General features: G+C 36.8%; 1 protein-coding gene across 4 annotated transcripts in view; it reads right to left on the bottom strand.

Annotated features, from left to right (window-relative positions):
- The window catches only part of NCOA1 (nuclear receptor coactivator 1), a gene marked incomplete at both ends in the record, with an annotated part of 85,167 nt that extends 62,993 nt beyond the window's left edge, over positions 1-22,174 (bottom strand). For all 4 annotated transcript variants that reach the window (XM_084235831.1, XM_084235829.1, XM_084235830.1 and 1 more), the window contains 6 exons: positions 42-137; positions 2,062-2,241; positions 4,133-4,310; positions 11,533-11,630; positions 14,961-15,127; positions 22,086-22,174. In XM_084235831.1, the coding sequence (XP_084091957.1) occupies positions 42-137; positions 2,062-2,241; positions 4,133-4,310; positions 11,533-11,630; positions 14,961-15,127; positions 22,086-22,174 (808 nt within the window). The remainder of the gene's footprint in view (positions 1-41; positions 138-2,061; positions 2,242-4,132; positions 4,311-11,532; positions 11,631-14,960; positions 15,128-22,085) is intronic.
- Between the last annotated feature and the right edge of the window lie 1,036 nt (positions 22,175-23,210).

Below are 23,210 nucleotides of genomic sequence, written 5' to 3'. Positions count from 1 at the left end.
GGAGCATAATGATGGAGCATTCCGAATTTTGCAGTTAATACCTGTAGTATCTTGCTTGGTCATAAAGGATTCTACTCCTGTGATGGCAGGAGGCCGAGGTAATCGCCGTGCAATACAAATCAAACAAGACTGGAAGTCTAAGAAAAACAAGGAGGGAAAATTGAAGGAAAGAGGGTAGAAAATGGTTCATATTTATCATTTCCAATAAGTGGCTTTTATAAAAATACATGTTATAGTAGCTGATACAATACTGAAATCATTCTGATCTAACAGTACAGTAGATATAAGATTGCTGGCAACCAAAACTGGCATCTCCATATAAAGATCTTATTAACATAAATTATCCCTTCCCATTGAATGTTCTTATATAAACTAGAGGTGACTGAGCCATCTCATGTACTTGGATAATAAAGAGTCAGAAAAGCAGTTTGGCAAGATTTAAGCCACACAGTAGGGCTTTTTATCTAGATAATTTCCTATACTCAAAAGTAGTTAATGGCTACAAAGATTATCTTTTTTAAAAGATTTATTTATTTATACATAGAAGAACTGGTGTAGGCCAGAGGGTGTGTGTGTGTGTGTGTGTGTGTGTGTGTGTGTGTGTGTGTGTGTGAGAGAGAGAGAGAGAGAGAGAGAGAGAGAGAGAGAGAGAGAGAGAGAGAGAGAGAATTCACCAGAGACAGAGGGGAGTAGAATAGGTGGATCTACTGAAACACACTGCTGAGGGGAGCAGCAGGCGAGACAGCAGAGGTCTGCCATGCCACCTGGGTTAGCTCCCTGTCCAGGGATTTAACTCCTGCTGTGGTGGCTGGTGATAGCTTGATAGCACTAAGATTAACTCCTTCACCACCAGGGAGGCCATACAAAGATTAGTTTTTAACCACTGTGCAGACAGTAATTCTCATATAAGAAAAAATTTTTTTTTAAATGTGATTTTTTTTTTTTTTTTTAGATTTATTTATTTACTTATACAAGCACTGGGTACAGTCAGAAGCGCGGGAGAGTGAGACAATTCACCAGAGCCAGAGCAGGGAGCAGAGCAGGCAGAAGGACCCAAGTACACTGCTGAGGGGAGCAGCGGGCGGCAGGAGAGGTCTGCACGCCATGTGGGACCCTCCTCCGGTGGCCGGGGAGCAGCCGGGGATTGAACCGGCGCCGCAGAGGCTGCGGGCAGCTTCGCAACCCAGCGCTCAACCGCTGTGCCACCAGGGAGGCCCACATATAAGAAAATTTTTAACTATTTCTGAAGAGGCATTTTTTTTTCCTCCAACAGAGGATTTTGTTTTTAAATGTATATATTATTCAAAGTCTCATTTCCCATTTTCTTTGAGATATCATATACATTCAATATAGCTAACAGCTAAATATGAGCTTTTATTAAGTAAAGCAGACTCACATGTATATTTTGTGAAAAATTCCCAGTGGGTGGTGGCACTTGTTCTCTGCTACATACACGGTCTTCTTTTTTTTTTGCATCTGATTGACTTCTTATCTACTATCTTCTCCGGTCCTTACTCCAGTTTCCAATTTGTGGCATTTTAAACTCAGTTCAGTCTAAGCTCACACGGAAAACTCGTCCATTGTCATATACCTAATTCCATGTTATACTATGTTCATATTAGAGCTTCAGCTGTGTTTATATCTGTTCATGAGCTTTCTCCTTATAAATTACCTTGAATGGCCTCAAAAATGCAAACTCTATTTTCCAGTGTTCCCTACACTCTAAACTTGAAACCTTCTAAAAATCAGAACTGTTCAACAGCCTGCTGTATCTGGTACATTTCCAACTGGCAGCAGTTAGTTACATCTCTTATTTCTAGGCAGAAAGTTGGTTTGAATTTGACATTTGATTGGGAATGCCAGCTTAAAACTGAAAATTTGGGGACATTTAAGAGGGGTGATTCTACATGTTAGCAAGTTTTTTCTTAAGCATTAATAAATACACAGCCACTATGACACAAACATGTGCTATCCGAAGAAAGCAACTTATAGTCAATTAGCTCTCTGTTCCAAAAGCCATGGAAAAAGTAATCAAACACCTTAAAATCACCCTTTGTTTACCTTCTCCATCCTCTTGAATTGATTTTGGCTGTGACACAGTGAAACACTGCATTACTTCATACCGCTGGCAAGCTTCTTGGTTCTCGGTGCCTGGTTCATCAGGAGGGTGAATTAGCATCCTACAGTTAAAAGTATGGCTATTTCGTCGGGTTGCCTCTTGAGGCCAAGGAACTCCATTTACTATGGAAGAAAATTCATTATAATGCTGTGAATAAAGGGAAAAGTACACTCTGAAGATAGACACGACATTCTCTAAGTCATCTGCTTAACTAGATACGCAGATTAAAAGACAGACTGACCTCTTCAGGTCTGGCATTATCTTTCTTAGCAAATCTAAATGTCTAACAATTAGAAAACCGTGAAATTTTCCAGAAACTATATAGGATCTCCACCTTCAAAGATAAGACATAACTTAATAGTCTTCATAAGCAGTTAAAGGCAAAAGTTTTAAAGTAATAGCTTACTAATTCTTTTGCTCAGAATTTTATGCCAGCTAATTAATGAGTTTTTCTGTTTGTTTCCAGGTAAATTCTGGCAATGAATGAAATAATTGAAAACCATAGGTTCCTTGTTAAGCAGTGGTTTTAACCTGGCAGTCATGGATTCTTAAGGAAGGGCCTTTGTGTGCAAGTGTATTTTTTCAAGAAGAGGATTAAGTTTCTGAAATGAGTCTGTGACTCAAAAAATATTTAGAATAGGGACTAATCTTGGTTTCTTAAAACCATTTCTTTTCTTGCACTTCATTAGTACAGTTTATATGCTACAACACTTCGGATATAGTGGGTAATCAATAAGTTGTTACATAAAAATGACTTGTTAAAATGGAAAGGTCATCTGATTCAGTACAAGAAAATTGAGTTTAATTATAGAAAAGATGTCAATTCATTTCAAGTGAGAATCACAGTGTGGCTGGTGGGTCATGATTTTCCAGTTGCAATGTTATATTTAAACCATAGTGGCAGTCAGTGGGTTTTCAAGCCTATTCTCTCACCATTGCCAAATGTTTTTCTTACTTTATCCTCTCCAATGACCCTTCTTCTCTTTTACTATCTCATTACTTTATAAATTTAATAGGAAATCACAGAAACAAACTTATATTGGAATAGGAGCCTTGGTTCTGATATGAACTAGTTGTGAGGTTGGGGTTAATTAACTAATCTTTGCCTCATCAAAATAAAAGAATCTACTACATTACCTCTAAAGTCATTTATACACTAAAATTATATAACAAAACACACAAGACCCTTTGATAATTTAAATATTAGACTAGTGACTTAACTGAAATAATCATTTCAGACTCTCAAGTTACTATAAAATATATACTACTCATTTCAAAGATAAACTAGGCTTCCATCCCAGCAAGGGAACAATATGAAAATTAAAGAGCTATGGATAATACTTTACCTGCATCTCTGGTTTAGTTACATAGGATTTCTAGCCAAGGCCCTCACCCCAATTTTGGAGCACAAGTAGGCAGAGCAGGTAGATGATCAAGGGAAGGAAATAGAGGCTGGTGTCAGACCCCTTTGATCCTCTCAGCTAGGCTTCTTTGGCCATCAACAACCTGGCCAACCATATTTGGAACTCCTGAATTGAGACCCCTTATATCCCAAATTATTAATTTTAATACGTGTGTAATATGACAGGATATTCCTCCCTTCCATCATCCCTCCTGCCTTTCCGTCCTTCTACCCTTCTTCCCTTTTTTCCCCTTTGGTCAGAGTGGTGTGTAGGATATACATCTGTCTCTTTTGTGGAATTGATAACAATTGAAAACAAAGAGAATTTCAAGCAAAAGCTTCTTGTGCTAAGCAACTAACTACTCTGCCTCCCACTACTGTCACTTGTCCATGGCACAATCTAGAGAAAGAAAATAATTCTCCATCAGCTATTTGATGACATTTCCCTTTCATAATCACACCTGAAGCTTAAACTACATTTTAAAATGTTTAACTATATTACATATTAACACATATTAAAAGAATGTTATGCATAAGACATATAATAATGTTATTATATTATCTAAAAACAAGCTACATAGTGTTCTTTTAAAGAATGATTTTCTTTATACCTAGTGATTTTGGTAGCAAGTTTTTCACAAATTCTGCATGATCCCCTACATGCAGTATGCTGTAGACACTGGTATTCATTAATTCCTCTTGATTGTAACCCAAGTAGCTGGTCACATTTTCTGACACAAATACAATTCTCCCTTCACAGTTCACAACAAAGAAAAATCCATCCAAAGCCTGCAAAGCCAAAAACGAAAAGAAAAAGGATTCTGAGGTTAGGAGGCTAAAAAGTAAAAGAAAAATAAACATATTATTTTTCCATTTTAAAGGAGATCAGAAATACATGTCAAGTTAGTGAAAGGGGAGAGGGATACTGAATACAATTAATACTGCATCTTCACTGTGGATGGGACAGGGTTTTTAAATCTCTGTTTACTCAGGTAGGCATGAATGCATATGTCAGCCGTCTACCTTAGAAGTTTCATGGCAGCAGATACAAGTGACTGGCCCATTCTTTTAATCAAAACCTGCTAAAACTCTGATGGAGGATTTTTTGAGCAGGTAAAAAGTTCAAATTGTGTAGGTTAAGATTTGGTTGCTGCCGTCAAGGAACTTGCAGTACAATGGGGAAGAGACATAGACATAAAACAAACAACAATGACAAAACACCAATGATAAATGCAGTACCAGAGACATACACAGAATATTCTTCGCTCACAAAGAAGGACATTTAATTCAGGATCAAGGTGGGTAGCAAAGGAAGACTCCTTAGAGTCCCTAACCTTAGCTATAAAAAGCATAATCGAAGAGGGGAGGAGGCCTGAGGGAAGAACATTCTAGGCAGAGGAGAGAACATGACATTCAATGCAACACACTGCAGTTAACCTGTTACAAAATGTTAACAGCAGTAAAAAGGCTTTTTTAAAATTTTACAAAATTTTGTTACAAGATACAAAATGACCCTAAAAATTCTTTGCATCACACACAGGTTTGCTGGTTGTCTGTGGCAAAACACTAAACGGAGCCATTTAACAATGCTGATAGATTATTTTTATTTGAAAAAAGACAAGTATGTGAAATTTGCCAACGTTTTCTACGATGACAAATGGGAATGATGATGTCATTCCCAGCAGAAATTTTCCAAAAGGTAAACACAATTTTGAGGGTAAAGATGAAATCTTAATAATGAATGAAAAGTAAACTTTTTAAAAGACACATGCTATAGAAACAGCATTCGAAAATGGATGTTTTGAAATGCTATTGTAGTTACAGTTTTGTTGCTGAAAATGATATAAATCACTGTAAAAATTACCTTCTCAGTTTAAATATTCAGAAATAGAACATTTTACCTGCTCAAAAAATCCTCTATCAGAGTTTTAGCAGGTTTTAAACCCATATGAGAAAGGTGAAAATACATTTTTTTCATTAGTCTCTAAGAATCACTGTTTGAGATCAAGGAAGATGGAACCGTAATGAGAACAACCACATAATTTTAAAATGAGAATTATGACTTAGTAAACTCATCTAATGATACATCTTTCCATTTGCATTTTGTGAAGTGTCTTTTTCAGTTAAGATGCTTATTTAAACCAAATATTAAAATAAACTAAACTTTGTGCTACATCTTCAAATCACTGCATCACAAAACACTCAATGAAGATTTTAAAAAATAATGAAGCACAACCACAATGCTCTCATTAAAAATACTGCTAATCTTTTTTTAAATAAGAACAAATATAAGAGGCCTCCCAGTGGCACAGCGGTTGAGCGCTGGGTTGCGAAGCTGCCCGCAGCCTCTGCAGCGCTGGTTCAATTCCCGGCTGCTCCCCGGCCACCGGAGGAGGGTCCCACATGGCGAGCAGACCTCTCCTGCTTCTCAGTACATAATGCAAAGGGGAGCGGGATGTGATTAATAATCTAAAAACTTCAACACTAAATAAACCCTGTGCTAAACTGGTTAGGCTGAAGTGAGCACAGGGAAGTAAACTCTCATATCTAACTAGTTTTCTTTTTAAAGTTAATTTAGCCATAAATTTCAAAGCAGGAGATCAGTGTATCTTTATACACTTGCCATGTGACTTATATGAAAACAGGGAAAACTAAAACATACCTATCAATTTGTAAAGTAGATCTAATTTTTTAAAAATATTTCTAGCTATTAAAATATTTACCAGTGTAAATACAATTTAACTTATTTTTTCTTTTGGTCTCTCAAAAGAGTTTAATAAACAACAATTTGGGTATAAGTAAGGTTCAGAACCAAAAACAGGTTGACATGAAAGATAGGCAACTACAACCTGGCTGTTCATGGTCAACTATTTCCAAGGGCCACACCACTTAGCTAGCTTCTTCAGCACTCCCACCTCCTTTTTTTCATCTGGTTTTCAAGGAATCCTTCTTGGAGCCATACCCTCTGCCTCCCTAGTGGTCCTATGTACCTCCAAAGTCACAGCCAATCTCTCCTTGCTTTCTTCACTTTCTGAATCTGTGTATCTCTAGAAGTTACTTGTCTGCAGCACATTGGGAGAGATGGACCCACTCCTGAGAACATCTCTGTCCAATCCGAAGACTGGCCAGTGGTAGGCCTAGAGCTGGTGTGCAGACCCTTAGCACCCACAAGCCCAGGGATTCACCTGAATTACCTGGGGTAATTTCTAAGGCATTTGAGAAATTCAAAGATTTCCTCCCTACTCCCCTATTCAGTGCAGTGGACCTGGAACTGCTGCAGTCTCCTGTTTCCACAGACTTACTGGGGCTTCTCCAAGTTCTCCTCCCACTGACTGCACCTGAGCTCACTGCCAGCCTGGGAAGTTATTCTAGTAACTGGCTTTTGAATATTCAACCAGGCGACTGGTCAGTCTTATAGGGAATGTAGAACTTTCATCAGGTCTCTGCTTGGCCTAGTTATGTGGACTCATCTTTCCTCTGTGAAGTCTGGGGCATCATATTTCTTTTGAGCTTCCTCCGAAAAGGCTGGCTGGGAAAATAGGTCAGCAAAGGCTTGGCCACAGAGATATCCTGCTGAACCTACTCCTGATATGTAGATCATTAGTCTTTTTGCTGGAAATGCCCATATATATATTTTAAAGTTATACATGAAATATACACTTATAAAAAATTTAAAGTATGAAAATGCAGACAATACTAGATGTACAAAATCTCACTCCCAAGAGATTGGTAACACTTCAGGGAATTTTTTTGGAGACTATTCCTATGAATATGATAGCAACTCTGATTTCTAAAGGTATGTCTGACTAATCTACTAATACTTGTTCTGATTCTACAAGTTTCCCTCATATGTTGTGCATAAATTTAACTTCCAATTTAAATTGCTCCTAGGAGGGAATCTTCCTGTTTCTTCAAGTCTTGACAGCTGGTTTCACACCCAGCTGCACAAGGAAATGATAACAAATGCCTATTCATTAAAAGCAACATAATCAGTCAGACGGGTTTCTCTCTACACAGGATATCACCCTTTGAAGAGAACCACCTTAGGTCTCAGAGCAGGTAATTCACACTAACCAAGGCTTCTCACAGCCCTGGTTTTAAATGACTATACAAGCTACACTGAGTGCCACCTAAGTGTTAGCCACTGGACAAAGTTCTAGGAATAAATCACACAATTCTCAACAATTTTATAGCTTCCAAAGTAGACAAGTATATACAGTTATAACAAGGTATATTAGACAAACTAACACAAATGGAAGAATGGATATTTGTTATCAGTAAGGTTTTCTGGGAAGAGGGCACACTGCACCTGAGTCAAGATTTGAAGGACACAAATCAGTAATTCAAGGTAGACAAAGGGTGGAAAGGAAATTCGAAACTGTTCAGAGGATTTAAAAAAAAAACAACCCTTGTATACATCTGTCTTATTTGTATTACATTTAACAGTAGACTTTTTTCGAAAAAGCTTCAAGGAAAAACAAAACAATAGGACTATTTCCTAAAGGCAATGGGGATTATTTTGAAAGCAACATTTTTAAGCAGGAGAGTGACATGATCTGCTTTTACAAAGATCCTTCTGGCAGTGGGTGTGGCATGCAGACTGGAAGCAGACCAGTTGCAATGCATTGTGATACTCTAGCTAAAATAAGACCCTGAATTAAGGCATTGGAAGTGACAAAAAAGAATGTGATAGGCAGAGGAAACACACTGTTGTGAACTCTAGCAGCTGTGGAGACTAGTGTTTGTGATTCTTTAGGAAGGTAAGTGCCTGTTTCTGAGTAAGGATGGGGGGGCAGGGAGGTGTGGAAATCTAATGTTATGTTTTTTTTTTTACTTTTTTTAAACAGGAGGCAAAGGGATGGATTGTAAATTCAATTTTAGAAATGGTGTATTTGTTATGACTGAGGAACATTCAGAGGGAGATAGGCAAAAGGTTCCGAAATGGAAGCTCTAACAGAGATTTAAACTTGCAATTTACAGGTACATGTTGTATCATCTGTTTCTTTATTTGTTTTTAACTACAATCATCTTTTCCCCTCCCAAAGAATACTGTGATTTCCTTTGGGGGGGCTCCTTCTTCTATATTAAATAAAGCTTTGTGGCATTCTTAATCAGGCCATAGTGAGACTCTTTCCCTAAACGTGAGCCTTGATGAGAATTACAAGAAGACTGGCCATGTTCATTCTAGCAGCAGGGCACTGCCCAGATGGTTCTTTCTAAGAGACCATACAGTGCATGCTTTAGCCTCCTTAAGATGCCTTGATGCCATCTTATTTCCAAGCACGGTTTCTGTAATATCCAAATGGCATTCCAGTAAATTCATATTTGCTGACTTTAGTTAGAATTCACGCCTGCTTCTTTTTTTTTTTTTTTTTTTTTTTTTTAATATATTTTTAATAGAGGCATGCTTTATTTTTATTTGTTTGCTGGTTTGTTTGTTTTGTTTTTGTTTATACATGCACTGGGTACAGTCAGAAGCGCGGGAGGGTGAGAGAATTCACCAGAGCCAGAGCGGGGAGCAGAGCAGGCAGAAGGACCGAAGTACACTGCTGAGGGGAGCAGCGGGCGGCAGGAGAGGTCTGCGCGCCATGTGGGACCCTCCTCTGGTGGCCGGGGAGCAGCCGGGGATCGAACCGGCGCCGCAGAGGTCGCGGGCAGCTTCGCAACCCAGCGCTCAACCGCTGCGCCACCGGGGAGGCCCTCACGCCTGCTTCTTAAAATCAGAGACCCTCTATATGATATTTTACACACACATGAATACACTGCACAGTCAGTCACAGTTACAGATAAAACTGCCTAAGATGTGCACAGAAGAGAAAAAAGGGGGAGGGGAGCCAAGTTCTGAATCCTGGGGAGTGCTAACATTTAAGAGCAAATAAAGAAAGAGAAATCTGAGAAAGAGGCTAAGGAGTAGCCGTAGAGGAGCTGGTTTTATTAAGAAAGGCAGGGGAAGAGATTTAAGGGAGAGAGTGGATGGTGGGAACTCCATCCACTGTGTGCCAAGAGCCACCCATCAATGTAGGGAATGGTAGGCAAGGAGCCAGGTAAGAAGGCCAAATGGACATGCCAGGGAGACTTCAGTGACTAAAACAAAATTTTCCTGGGGAGCAGTGGAAAATATGAGTGTTAGAATCAGATAATGTAAAGCTTGGAGTTGGGGGCAGAGAATTTAGGCTGCAGAGAGCAATGGAGAACGAGGAATTTAAAACAATAGCTGAACTGATGACTACTTACTATGTGCCACCAACAAGTATTTGTTCAATAAATAAACTCGAATACCATCTCTCTAAATGTTAGGAAGTTACCTCTAATATCCTCATTCTCAACTAATTGCTTACCTGTATTTTTTGTTTAAGAAGGGACTGGAGAAAACTGTATGGTGAGAATTTAAAAAGGAAGAGGAGAAAACTGTATGGTAGGTATATGGTGAGAATTTAGCTTATGGTAGATGTTTGGTTACTTTTGTAGATGTGTAAATCTCCCATCTTAGCAAGTCCCTCTAGACAAAGGCTGTCAAACAGAACTTTCTGCAATGTCAATGTTCTATGTCTGTGTTGTCTGATATAGTAGTCATTAATCATGTGTGGGTGCTGAGCATTTTAAATGTGACTTATGAGACTGCATCACTGATTTTTAAATTTTATTTAACTTTGAATAGTCAAATGTGGCTACTGGCTGCCTTACTGAACACTTCATTCAGCTCTAGACTGTAGTCTAGATGATATTCTCTGTCTCCAGTAGTTGCTATACTCAGTTTGTGGATAATCTACTTGTTCTTATTGATCTGTGTGCTTTCTGAAGAATGTAATGAGGATGTAATGATGAAATGAGGATCAAAGTGATAACTGTTTTCCTACAAAATCCCTAGAAATCTCAAGAACTTCTATACCTTATACTTCTTCAGTGTTTCAAATGACCAAAAATGCAAAAAATACATTTAATAAATATTTGATGAACTGAAAGAAGACATGTGGCTAAGAGTGCAATTTCTATCCAGCTTCAACAGGAAATATCTTTATTTTACAATTCTACAAAATATCTGTTCCCCTAATAAAAATCACCAAAACCAATACTCTAGCAAAGTGCTTGCTCAATATGGAGGAGAAATAAAGAATTTACACTCTGAGAGGAAAGCTGCGAATAGAATGTATTTTATATACACACATACATATATGAATATATACATATATGTATATACTATACACACATATAAGTAACACACACAAACACAAAACATTAGGCCTAGAGACAGAAAGGCATATACTGTGGGGAATGAGTATGTATGTATGTACATACATGTATGTACAAATATATACATATTTTTGAACATTCATGTAGGAGAGAGGGCATTTAGATGATGGGGCTTGGACAAAACTTCTGTGATGAGAAAAGAGAGAGTGAATGTTAGATGGGAAAACTGAGTAAAAATTATACAGTAATACAAAGAAAGTCAAGTTTAAAAGTTTTTCACTTTAAAAAGAGGGCTGATAAAATAGTAAGGTTGTTAAAATAGTCAATTCTCTTACAGAATGTATATAAACAATTTAAAAAATCCTCAGAAAAATTTCAGGAAAATATCTACTTCAAAAAAAGTGGGACATCCCTCACTCAAAAGTAAAATTCTACAGTAGGGACACAGATAGTAATCAATAACTAGCTAAAAAATTCTAATGTTTTATTTTCCCAGCCATCCCAGAAATAAATGGCGAAGTCATACAGTAGGCTTCAGTTTTCACCTTACTATTTAGAATGCTTTGATGAAAACTTCTTATTTACTTACTTATTTACTTAAAACTTCTTATTTACTTATTCTCATTACTTACATTTAATTCTGAAATAGTAACATGTGTCAAAATAGTTTCAATAATAAAATAATTATTAAAAGTTCTTTAAAACTTTAGTTTGTTTTATAATTTATTAATTGGCTGTAAGATATAAAAGAAAAAGAAAAAACCAAATTGGCTAGAATATAGCTCTTGATCACACTTCCTGAGTAGATGAGAATAGTTACCTCCAAAAGAAGAGGTCCCAAGGATTCCTTTTCTATCACTCCTTGACTACTCGAGGAGATGTCTGATTTTTGTACTTCATCATCAGTTGTTGATTTCTCTGTAATAAAAAAACAAAAAGTGACACATCCAAAAAGAGCTCATTCCTACAAAGATTCACCTGACTTCGGGTTCAGAAAACACTTATTATCTAGGCACTTTTACATTTAATTTCAATTTTACTCATCTTATGGATGATAAAATTGAGGGTCACGAAAGTTAAATAATGAGCCCCAAATCACATAACTAATAAATGGCAGCAGGAGGATTTGACTTATGAAGTCCAGCATCCCAACAATGAAAAAAAAGGTATAAATTATAACTTGTTAAAAAGCAAAAAAAACAAAAAAAGGTTTTTAAGAAATGGATAAACAGAAAAGAATTACTCCAGTGTCTCCATTTCCTTTTCTGACCTGATCAACTGCCACTGAACGGAGAATGAAGATATGATTTTTATGAACCTGAATGAACTAACCTTTCACATTCATGTCATGATGATGTGATTGATAAAACTGTAAATGCTAAGTGATCTGGAATTCTTTTGTGCAGTGATGTTGAAAATCTATCCATCATCTTACAGCAACATCAACCTTAAAGTTTCCAGTCTGTCAAACTAACTTAGTTCACAAAAAAACCAAATATGGTATTATAGTTCTGCCACCATTCCTCTTCTGTCCCTTTTCAGAAGCAACAGGTATTTTGAGGTGAATACAACCATTTCTAAGTGTGTGTGTGTGTGTCTGTGTGTGTGTGTGAGAGAGAGAGATTCACGCTTTAGCCTTTCATTTTATTAATAACCCCACAGGTTAGGTATAAATTCCATTTCATCAAAAAGGGCATCAAATCTTCTAAGTCACACGAGGTGTCAACTGACACAGCAACTGTACTACCCTAGATTCAGGAGCTAGTGGCCCTAATCATTGGGTGCCACAATTGCCACTGACCACCGCATATTTTTACCCAATCTCGGGGACCTCCATTCTAAGTACACATATCTGTTGTAAATGGCCTCAACTGTGAGTTTTCCTCATAGCCAGAGGCATTTTACAGGCAGTGGCACCAACTTGATTTGAAGACCAATAGCCAAGACCAGCGAAAGGGGCTATGAGAGGTGAGGGACTCTTTTGGGGGGGGGGAGCGGGATCTTCCATTGTGTTGAGTAATTCAATCCTAAACTGCTGAGGGCCTCCCTGGTGACGCAGCGGTTGAACGTTGGGCTGCGAAGCTGTCCACAGCTTCTGCAGCGCCAGTTCGATCCCCAGCCACCTGGCGAGGGTCCCATATGGTGCGCAGACCTCTCCTGCCACACCCACTGTTCCCCTTAGCAGTGTACTTCAGTCCTTCTGCCTGTTCTGCTCCCTGCTCTGGCTCTGGTGAATTCTCTCACCCTCCTGCATTTCTGACTGTAGCCAGTGCTTGTATAAATAAACAAATAAATCTTTAAAACAAACAAACCAAAAAAAAAAAAAAAAAACCTGCTGAGTGTCTGCTTGTTCCAAGGCTACTGAGGCACTCAGGCACAGGCACTTTTTGTCCTGTGGAGTCCCCTGGCCTGGTCCACAGAGGTCCCAGGATTTTCTGGGAATCCCAGGAAAGCAGATGCTGGAGTTCTTGGGAGGCTTGGTAATTAACAATCTACTTTCTGTCTGTATGGATTTACCTGTTCTAGATATTTTAGATAAATAGAATCATACACATGAATCTTTGTGACTCTTGCTTAGCATGTTTCCACGGTTCATCCATGTTGAAACATTTATTGATACTTTTTCATTGCTGAATAATATTTCTTTGTATAGCTATACCTCATTTTATTTATACACTGATCTGTACATAGACATATGGATTGTTTCTACTTTTGGCTATTTATTCAGCCACTTATGAATCATGATGTTAGGCATATTTGTATAAAAGTTTTTGTATGGACATATGTTTTCCTTTCCTCTTGAGCAGATATGCAGCAGTGGTCATATGCTATCTCTATGCTTAACCTTTTGAAAAACTACTTGGCTGTTTTCCAAAGTAGCTGTACAATTTACATTCCTACCAGTGGTATATGAAGGTTCCAAATTCTTACATACTTATCAACACTTATTATTATTTGCCTGTTTTAATTATAGCCTTCTGAGTGGGCATAAAGAGGTACCATTGTGGTTTTGATTTACATTTTTCTGGTGGTTAAAATACTGAACATCTTTTTATGTGCTACTGACTATAAGTCTTCTTTGGAGTAATGTCTATTCTAGGGCTTTGTCTATGCTTTAATTGGGTTATTTATCTTTTTATTATTATGAAAGGAATGTCTCATTTAATTATAAAATATACTTCCACCATCATTTTGTGTGTTTATAACATTAAGACAGTTTTTCTTTTTTAAACAAGTTCCTCCCCCCTTCTCCAAATAAACCATCAGGTCTAAGTAGATTAAATAACTGTGTGAAAAGCAAAACATGTAAAATTTTAGCTGCTATGCAACTAGATTTTGGCTAATAGGATGTGAAGAGAAGTCACATGCAATTTCTGGGTTTTGCCCTTAAGAGGAAAGAAGCATGACTTCCTATTTGCTTTTTTCCCCTTCTTGTTGGCTGAGACATGGACAGGGCAATCACACTTGACCATGTGGATAATGGCCGTACCGTAGGAATGTTATAGCAAGAAAGATGGTCCTCTGATACATGCCTAGACTATCTTGTTAAAGCCACTGTACATTGGGTCCCTTGTTATATTACCTTCGCCTGTATCCTAATAATATATTTCATATTTCTCAATAGCATGTGTATTTGTTTTAACCTGATTATGTCCATTCTGGACACAATCTATTGACATGCTATCATGAAAGCCAATAATTTAACTTATATGCATCAACTGCCTACACTCACATTTCTGTCCTTCCATCCTCCCAAAGTAGTTACAACAATTTTCAGAGCACCCTCTCTTTAATGTTACAATTATATTGCCACATAAACATAGTTCTCAAATGATTCAAGGTGTGTATTCCAAGCTACACTTCTTATATTTTATGTTTTAGTATTTCTGTGTAGTTTAACTCATCCCTAAACTCTTCTTCTCAATCTCATCATTCATCTGATACTCCCCTATGTTCCAGCTTTTCCATGGAAACATTCCTCAGGGAATCCTCTATCTACACACAAGTTGAAGTTATGATTCCTGACTCAACCCCCTATGATACTAGCTACCATAATTTCCCAAGGCAATCAGCTTTCAAGTTAACTTAATAGCCACTTTATTGTAATAAGAAGGCTCTCAGCTTCACTTTCTAAAATGAAACAAAACAAAAATGTTTTCTGAATAAAATTACAAAGTCCAAGGCAATTTTCTAAAAATAATAAAACCATTATTGCCAATGTCTTAACCATTTGGTTTGGTTTTTTACCTTGTTCCATTCTCTTCATTAGCTGTATCTGATCTACTGTTTTCTTCAAAATCTTGCATTTGTCTGGTTTTACACTCAAGCTGTCAATGTCACTGATGTTGGCAGACAATAACTCAGCTAGCTCTTCTAAATATTTGTTTTCTTGCTCCCTGCGCCTCTTTTCAGTGCTGTTATACAAAATAAATCCAGTTAGTATACATTTCTACCACCATTTTTCCTTCTTTGAACAAGTATTTCATGTTTACACTTTAAAGGGCTCCTTATTTTTATTCAGAATATAAGCCAGATTTAGAAAACAATTTGAAATTCATATATAAAAAGCAGGTAGGTACTATAAAAGTACAGAAAACAATACTGCTAAAACATAGAAAATGACTGCTATCACATTAATTTCCTCAAAGTTACATACACACTGAATATTCCAAATAATCAGTGAACAGTATATGTTACAAGGAACCAGGTACTATTTATATTAGTCAAATTTAGAATTATTTTATTTCTAAACAATAGCACTTTGAAATAGAAAATCTTAATACTCAAATGACTTTGCCATAAGTTAAGCTGGGCAGACTATACTAGAGTTCAATTGAGTTATGATAACAAAGGCCTTAATTCTTAAAATGATTAGAAAAATAGTTGTTCTTCATCAAAAAGAAAAATGTAATGATTCAAAAAGTAAAATAAAAAATTACAAATCATAATTAGAAAGGTATAAAGAAGAATGTCTCATGTATATGACTTTGTTCTAAAAAACAAAAAACAGCTACCTATTAGTTTTCACAAATTAATAAATAAAATCAAACTCAGTTTATCTTCAAATAACAAGAAAAAAATAGTACAAATAGCACTTTACATTCATTCTATACATTTGAATAATGTTCATTTTTGTTTTCCAGACTTCACCCTTGCTTGTTTATTAAGCAAATTTGTTTTGCAAAACATACAAAGACAGTGAATTATCTATCACAAAATTGATATACGAAAGACTGGTCACATCACAAGTATCCTCCTGTTTTATAAGCAGCAATCAAAATCACTTAACTGCAATATGAAAGTGCTGATGGAAAGAGGGAAAGATCAATTGCCAAAAATCTCATAACTGGCAACAATTAAACTACCATTTTCTTTTCTTAACAGAAAAAGACTATAAAAGCACACATTTACATTACAACATGATAAGCAGAAAGGACTGATTCAACTAAGCAAATGCACATACCTACATAAAACAAGACTACTGTCTGGCACACCCCAACATAAATCCAAATTTTAAAACTATAATGATCACACTTTCTGTCTTTATCTTTTTAATTTTTTACTTAGTAAAACTTTAAGTTGCAACTTCCACACCAAGTATACACAGCAGGATACAATGACAAATTTTACAATAAGTCACTGAAGACCAGGCATGAGGAAAATGAGTAACATACATTTGACATATACAAGGGTTTATACAACTCCAGCTCTGCAATCTGATAGTGTTTTTAAGAACAACTGATTTTTACCTTAAAGAAACTAGTTGATACTAGACTTAGCAGGTGTAGTCTAAAGTATGATCTGAATCCTTGGGTCTAAATTTCAACTCAAATAAATTAGATTTATCTGGTGGGACGACCAAATCCGTTTATGACATTCAATTTTATATAAAACTGAAATGCTTGAAACCACCATAACTTAAAAGAAAAACCAATAGAATGGGCAGGATAATCAGAGAGATAACAGGAAAAAGAAGCTAAAAGTAATGAACTAGGGAATCTAAAAAATGAATTAAGAATGAAACAGGAAAATCACCATAAAATGAAGTAATCAATAAACAAGGACAAAAAAATGAGAGCAAATATGTTAAAAAAAAAAAAAGCCAAAACTGAAGGAAGGGCAGAGATGACCAAACAAATTCTATCTTCATAGAAAAGAATATTTTCTTTATTATTTTGGGCCACCTACATTTCTCTTCTCATGAACCTGCTTTATTTCCATTTATATTGCATACATGCTAGTTAATGCTACTATGAGTTAACTTCTCATGTATCTTTTTTCCCTTCAACTTACTACCTTTCTCTATGTGCCAGATAATGATGTATGTGCTATGTCCTAGGGACCCAGGAATAAATTAGATGTAGCTCCCAATTAGTGGGAAAACAAAGAAAAGGAAACAGATCATTACAACATGATGTGGCAACACAGTAATGCTTCAGAAAGGTACAGCGATGGCACCAAAACCTAGAGAATGAGGTGGTTTCCTGAAGAAAAAGCAACTACCACCCTCCAGATTTTTCAAAGGTAAAAAGTGAGCATGATAAAAAGTCAAGTTAAAGAACCTATAAATAGTTCAGAATGGCTGAACAACAGGTTATAAGTAACAAAAGGACAGAGATGAGGTCCAGACCAGATCACAAGGATTCTTGCATGCCATGATAAAGAGCATAGTATATTACTTATAAGTGCAAGTTCAACCTTCCCGTCATTTACTAGCAAGGTAACCCTTAACAAGTTACTTAATAGCAATATAACTCCTCAAAGCTTTTATTTCTTTATCTGAAAAACAGGTATAATGACATTATTTTCTTCCTATGATTTTTGTAAGGAATAAAAAAGATGATACATGTAAAGTACTTGGCAGAGCTCCTGGCATATACTATTGGTTCAATGTATGTTATCATTATGATTATTATGTTATCTTTATGATTATTTTCAGGGAAAGGGGGAGAACAGAATAAGACTTTAAAAAGAAAAAAAGTGGCATGACCTGATTTGCAAGCTCCTTGAAGATAGAAAACATGTCTCTCACATTGCACTTAGAGCTTTATAATACCACACACTTGAGGCAGGCTGCATTAGGCTTTACAAGCACTTGTTGAGTTGAATTGGATTTTCTAAACACACAAAAGGCACAGCTACCTGCTATTTTAAGATAGGTGTTTTAATCCTTATTCTCCTAGAAGAGCTGAAGAATGGAGAAGAGGTAACAGAAGGGGATACAAGACAGCTCACCCCACCAAACAAGTAGGGAACTCTCCTGGGAGGGCTCTTGGAAACAGTGCTGATAATATCCCAAGGTCTAATATGTTCTCTTTATGATTAGTGATTTCACAATCTGTTTGGGGGAGGGCAGTGTATGTAATACCAAAAACAAAAGAAACATTACAAGGTGGTATTAATGCACAAACTCAGTTTCAAAATGACAAATTCTCCTTTTTTTAAAAAAAAGATTTATTTATTCATTTATACAAGCACTGGGTACAGTCAGAAGCGCGGGAGGGTGAGAGAATCCACCAGAGCCAAAGCGGGGAGCAGAGCAGGCAGAAGGACCGAAGTACACTGCTGAGGGGAGCAGCGGGCGGCAGGAGAGGTCTGCGTGCCATGTGGGACCCTCCTCCGGTCGCCGGGGAGCAGCCGGGGATCAAACAGGTGCTGTGGAGGCTGCAGGCAGCTTCGCAACCCAGCGCTCAACCGCTGCGCCACTGGGGAGGCCCCAAAATGACAAATTCTTAAGTTTACCTTATCAAAAATACCACTTTATTATAACTCAAGCCCATATGTACAAGCCTGAGGACGGTAGTTTCAAAGTAAACATGGAAAGGTAATTATCTTTAAGACATCCAAGAAAAGAAAAAAACAATAAACAAAGAGAATCTACAGATAAGCCACTAAAACAAATAAGAAATTTAAGAACAATGGATGAAAATGAGATCAATACTCCAAATCACTCATTATTCCTATACATTAATAACTGCCAATTAGAAACACGATAAACAAAACAGTATCATTCCTAAAAGCAAGGAAACACACACACACCTCAATGGTACCCTAGAATATGCCTAACTAAAGATGGGCTAGACATTCATGAAGAAAACAATAAACTATTACTGAAGAACAGTGAAGATTTAAGTAAGTGAGAACTACAGTTATCAATATACTCTAGATATAAATAGTCTGTATCATAAAGATGTCAATTCTCCCCACTCTAATCTATAAAAGTAAATGAAATCAATCCAGATCTCAGCAGAATTTTTTTTCAGGGGAAACTTAAAAAACTATGGTAAAATTTGTGTGGAAAAGAAGGCCGAGAATAAGTAAACTAATTTTGAAAAAACAAAACAAAAACAAAAACAAGGAAGAGTGGCCCCATCAGATATTAAGGTGACTGTCATAGAAAATTAACAATCAGATCCCTATCTCTGCAGGAACTTGGTCTACCATAAAGATAATAGCACAAAAGCAGGGAAAGAATAAGGTCATAACTCCTGACTTTCTAACGGGAGGGCATAAAATTAGGTTTATGCCTAATACATAAACTTTATGCCATCTACAAAAATAAATTCCAGAGTAATTAAAACCCTTGAAGTAGAGGGAAAAATTCTGAAGACCCCAAAAAGTTTGATACATGAAAATTAAGGTTGTAAGGTATGTCAGCAAACATCATCAGTAGACTTAGACAGTCTGGAAGAAGATATCCCATCAAATACAAGCAAAAAAGGCTAGTAACTAGAAAATTAAAATTTACGCTGACAGCTAAAAATGGAAAAGGACAAACAATCCAGCAGGAAGAACATGGGCAAAAGACAAAACTTCACAGAAGAAAAAAACACAATGGACATACAAATGAAACTGAGGATCAACAAATAGTTACAAAGAAAATGTACTTAAAACTATAACCCCATATATATTAGACAAAAATTAAAGTGAGGAGAGAATATTGTGGGCAAGGCAGTGAGAAAGGAGGAATTCTTGGGCCTCCCCAGTGGCGCAGCGGGTTGAGCACAGCGCTGTGAAGCTGTCTGCAGCCTCTGCAGTGGGTTCGATTCCTGGTGGCCAGGAAGATTCCCACAAAGTGCAGTAGACCTCTCCCGTCGCGCCTGCTGCTCCCCTCAGCAGTGCTTTCGGTCTGTCTGCCTGTTCTGCTAACCACTCTGTCTCTGGTGAATCCTCTCACCCTCCCATGCCTCTGGCCTGTAACCCAGCTCTTGTATAAATTAAAAAAAAAATTAAAAAAAAAAAGAGGAATTCTTAATGCTTGTCATCTGAGGAGCAATGCAGTAATTACCAAGTCAAACTAAAAGTGTGCACAAATCTAAAGACTCTTATAGACAAAATAGGGGGTGTGTATGAGAATTTTCACTGCAGGGCTGGCTGTGAAAAAATGTGTAATAAAAAGGTGGTTTATAGGGAATGCAGAGCTGCAGGAAAAATGGATCTTTTAAATGCACTTAATCATGTAACACATGCAATATAATATTAATCAAAAGTTAATAGGGCTGAATAAATAATTTTGTATGTATATCTCATGTTCCATGGTAAAAATGTACATTCTAGAAATTACACACAATACTATAAAAATTATGTAAATTTAACAAATATTCCATATTGTTCATGGACACATACATGTATCTATATAAAACTGTTAAAACAGATTGGTGAAATTGCTGATAAATTATTTTTACTTTTCCTTAAATAAGACTATAAATATGATAAAATATTAACAATACAGCAAAATATTATCAATTACATATTGTAGGTAAACTAATTTCCTAGTCTGTTCTTTTATAAATTTAAAACATTTATCTAAAGAAAATTAAATGTAAAAGAGAAAATTTTTATTTATTTTTAACTTTTCCTTTAAGTAGGACTGGTTTTATATACAGATATAAACATTAACTTTGAAAATACAAGTCTATGTTTTGTATCAGCATCCCTCCTCACACTGCACTCTTACTGGTGATGACAGCATTCAAGTTACCATCTCTTTATAACAGTCATCTGAGCTGATTAAGAGAAATTTCTTTCTTTAACCGTGTGCCCTATTACTTTCCAGTTAAAATCCTTCCCTATGTATGACTGGAATCCTGTATTCCAATAAAAACAGTATCTTCTATTGCTTTATTCGCCAACTCAGTGATTATCAGTGGGGGTCAAACTGTATTCCATGTCCCCACGGGACACTGAACAATGTTTGGAAACACTTTTGGTTATCACAACTGAATGACATTTTGGTTATCATAATTGATATAAAGATGCATCTAATGCATCTAATATGTAGATCTAATATGTAGAAGCCAGGGATACTGATAAGCATCCTGCAAGAAACAGAATAGCTCCCCATAACAAAGACTGACCTGACCAGCAATGTCAATAGTGTGGAGGGGGAGAAACTTGGCTCTAGATCCTAGGAGATGAATGGAATAAAATCCCCACTCTGCTCTTTTGATCTGAATGAGGTTCCTTCTCTATTTGGCATTTGTTAGAATTTTTTAGCAATATGTCTTTATTATGATGATTTTTTTTCAAAGGTGATAACTGAGTAGTTTCTGTAAGATTTACTTATTACATAGGTATTACAAGGTGTACAGGAAATCACAAGGATGACACTGTCCTCAGAACTGAGACACTGAGGGGAATGGGAGGAGGCGGTGAGAGACAGAGCAGCTGCAGGGAAAGGGTCTCTGATGGGAATGTTAGCTTTTTTTCCAGCCTATTTAAGATGATCATATTCCTTTTAACACACAAATATTTAATTTTACAAATAATCTTTCCTTGAAATCTTGATATTATAACAACATATTTTTAGCTCCACTAATACCATAATGTTCTAATACAGCACTTAAAGATGCATAAGATTTACTTATTCATTTGACAAATATTTACTGTGTCTTTACTATATGTAAAATACACATTGTACCAAGAACAAGGGATAAAATGGTGAGCAAGAACAGACAAGGCCCTTACCTAATAGCAGCTTAGAATGTAATAGAGAAGCCAGGGGATTCATGAAACAACCACACACACTAGTAAAAACCTGAAATAATGGATTGCAGCTATAAGAAATGTCTGAGGCAGGTAAACGAATTGGGAGATTTGACCTAACTGTTATGGAAGGAAGAGAAGGGTCCCTTTAAGGAAGCAATGACCGAGCTGGCTTCGGGAGAATGCATAGGTGTTGACTATGGGAAATCTGGCTGACTTGTGGGACAGCATGATTAAAGACTCTGAGGAAGAAAGCGAACTTGGTGAGTTATGCAAGACACAGAGACTGCCAGCAAACTTGGAGTAAATGAAACGAAAGCTCTACAGTGGCAATGGGACTGATAAAGCAGCACTACCAGAAATAGACTGAGAAAAGAGTGTTCCTACCTTGATGCCAGTGTGTCACATGGCGATCCTTTTCTCTTATGTGAGTCTGGGTTAGCAGGGTCGGATGAACTGTCCCCGAGGCCACTCATGTTGAAAAACTTCACACCTAAAAAAGAAAGGACAACAATAAGAAATCCACCCCGATGAACTTTCCAACCACAGGAGAGGAAGTTCTTTTATGTTTGAAACTATCCAAACACTGCTGTCTCAGAGTGAATAAACAATTACAGTCTTCATAAAAGCATCCACATCTATACAAAAGCACAGGAATCATCAGCTATTTATTGTTTCTATACTTTCTTTTCTATATCTGTAAAATAAAATTAATCACCCTTTATGAAATCATAGAGATAAGGAAGAAAATACTGTTAGACTAATTAAATAGATACTGAGGTTTTTTTCCCCAAAAGAAAAAATCAAATATATAAATGTAAAAACTGCGTATGTAACTGGGAGTCAGAGAAATTTTTTTTATATTTATAAATTTTAGACTCTACTCTTAAAACAATTTAAAACAACTTTTATTCATAAGGTTTGAGGCTTTATATTGATAGGAAAATAATATATATATGATTAAAATTAATTTAATTTTAAATTACTGGTGGCGTAGGGGGTTAAGTCTCAACACTATGAAGCTATCTGCAGTTCACTCCCCGGCCAGGGAGATCTCCACATGGTGCGGCAGACCTCTACTGTCTCGCCCTTTGCTCCCCTCAGCAGTGATTTTAGTCAACTGCCTGTCCGGCTCCCCACTCTGTCTCTGGTGGATCCTCTCACTCCCACCCTTCCTTAGGGACTACGCCCCTGCTCTTGTATGCATAAATAAATAAAATGAATCTTTAAATAAAGTAATGGACTAGATTTGGATTTTGCATCGTACTTACCAACTTTGAATTCTATACCCCTAACCCTGTGTTTATTGTAGTCAGGTGACAAAGATCAAGTGTTTAGTCTATGTCAGCACCTTGGTTCAGATGCCAGAGAGCAGTCATTTCCCTAGCACACCAGTCAGGTTTTCCCTCACATGTTGTGCCTGTTCGTGACAGCAGCAAAGACTCCTCTGATCTGTCCCTATCGACCACTGTTCCCTGAGTCCCCACTGAAACTGACAATTCTGACCGGGCA

This window comes from Talpa europaea (assembly GCF_964194135.1).
Source record: "Talpa europaea genome assembly, chromosome: 6".
Classification (NCBI taxonomy): Eukaryota; Metazoa; Chordata; class Mammalia; order Eulipotyphla; family Talpidae; genus Talpa; species Talpa europaea.
The sequence above is the reverse complement of the archived record's forward strand: the minus strand, read 5'-3'. Positions and strand labels throughout refer to the sequence as shown.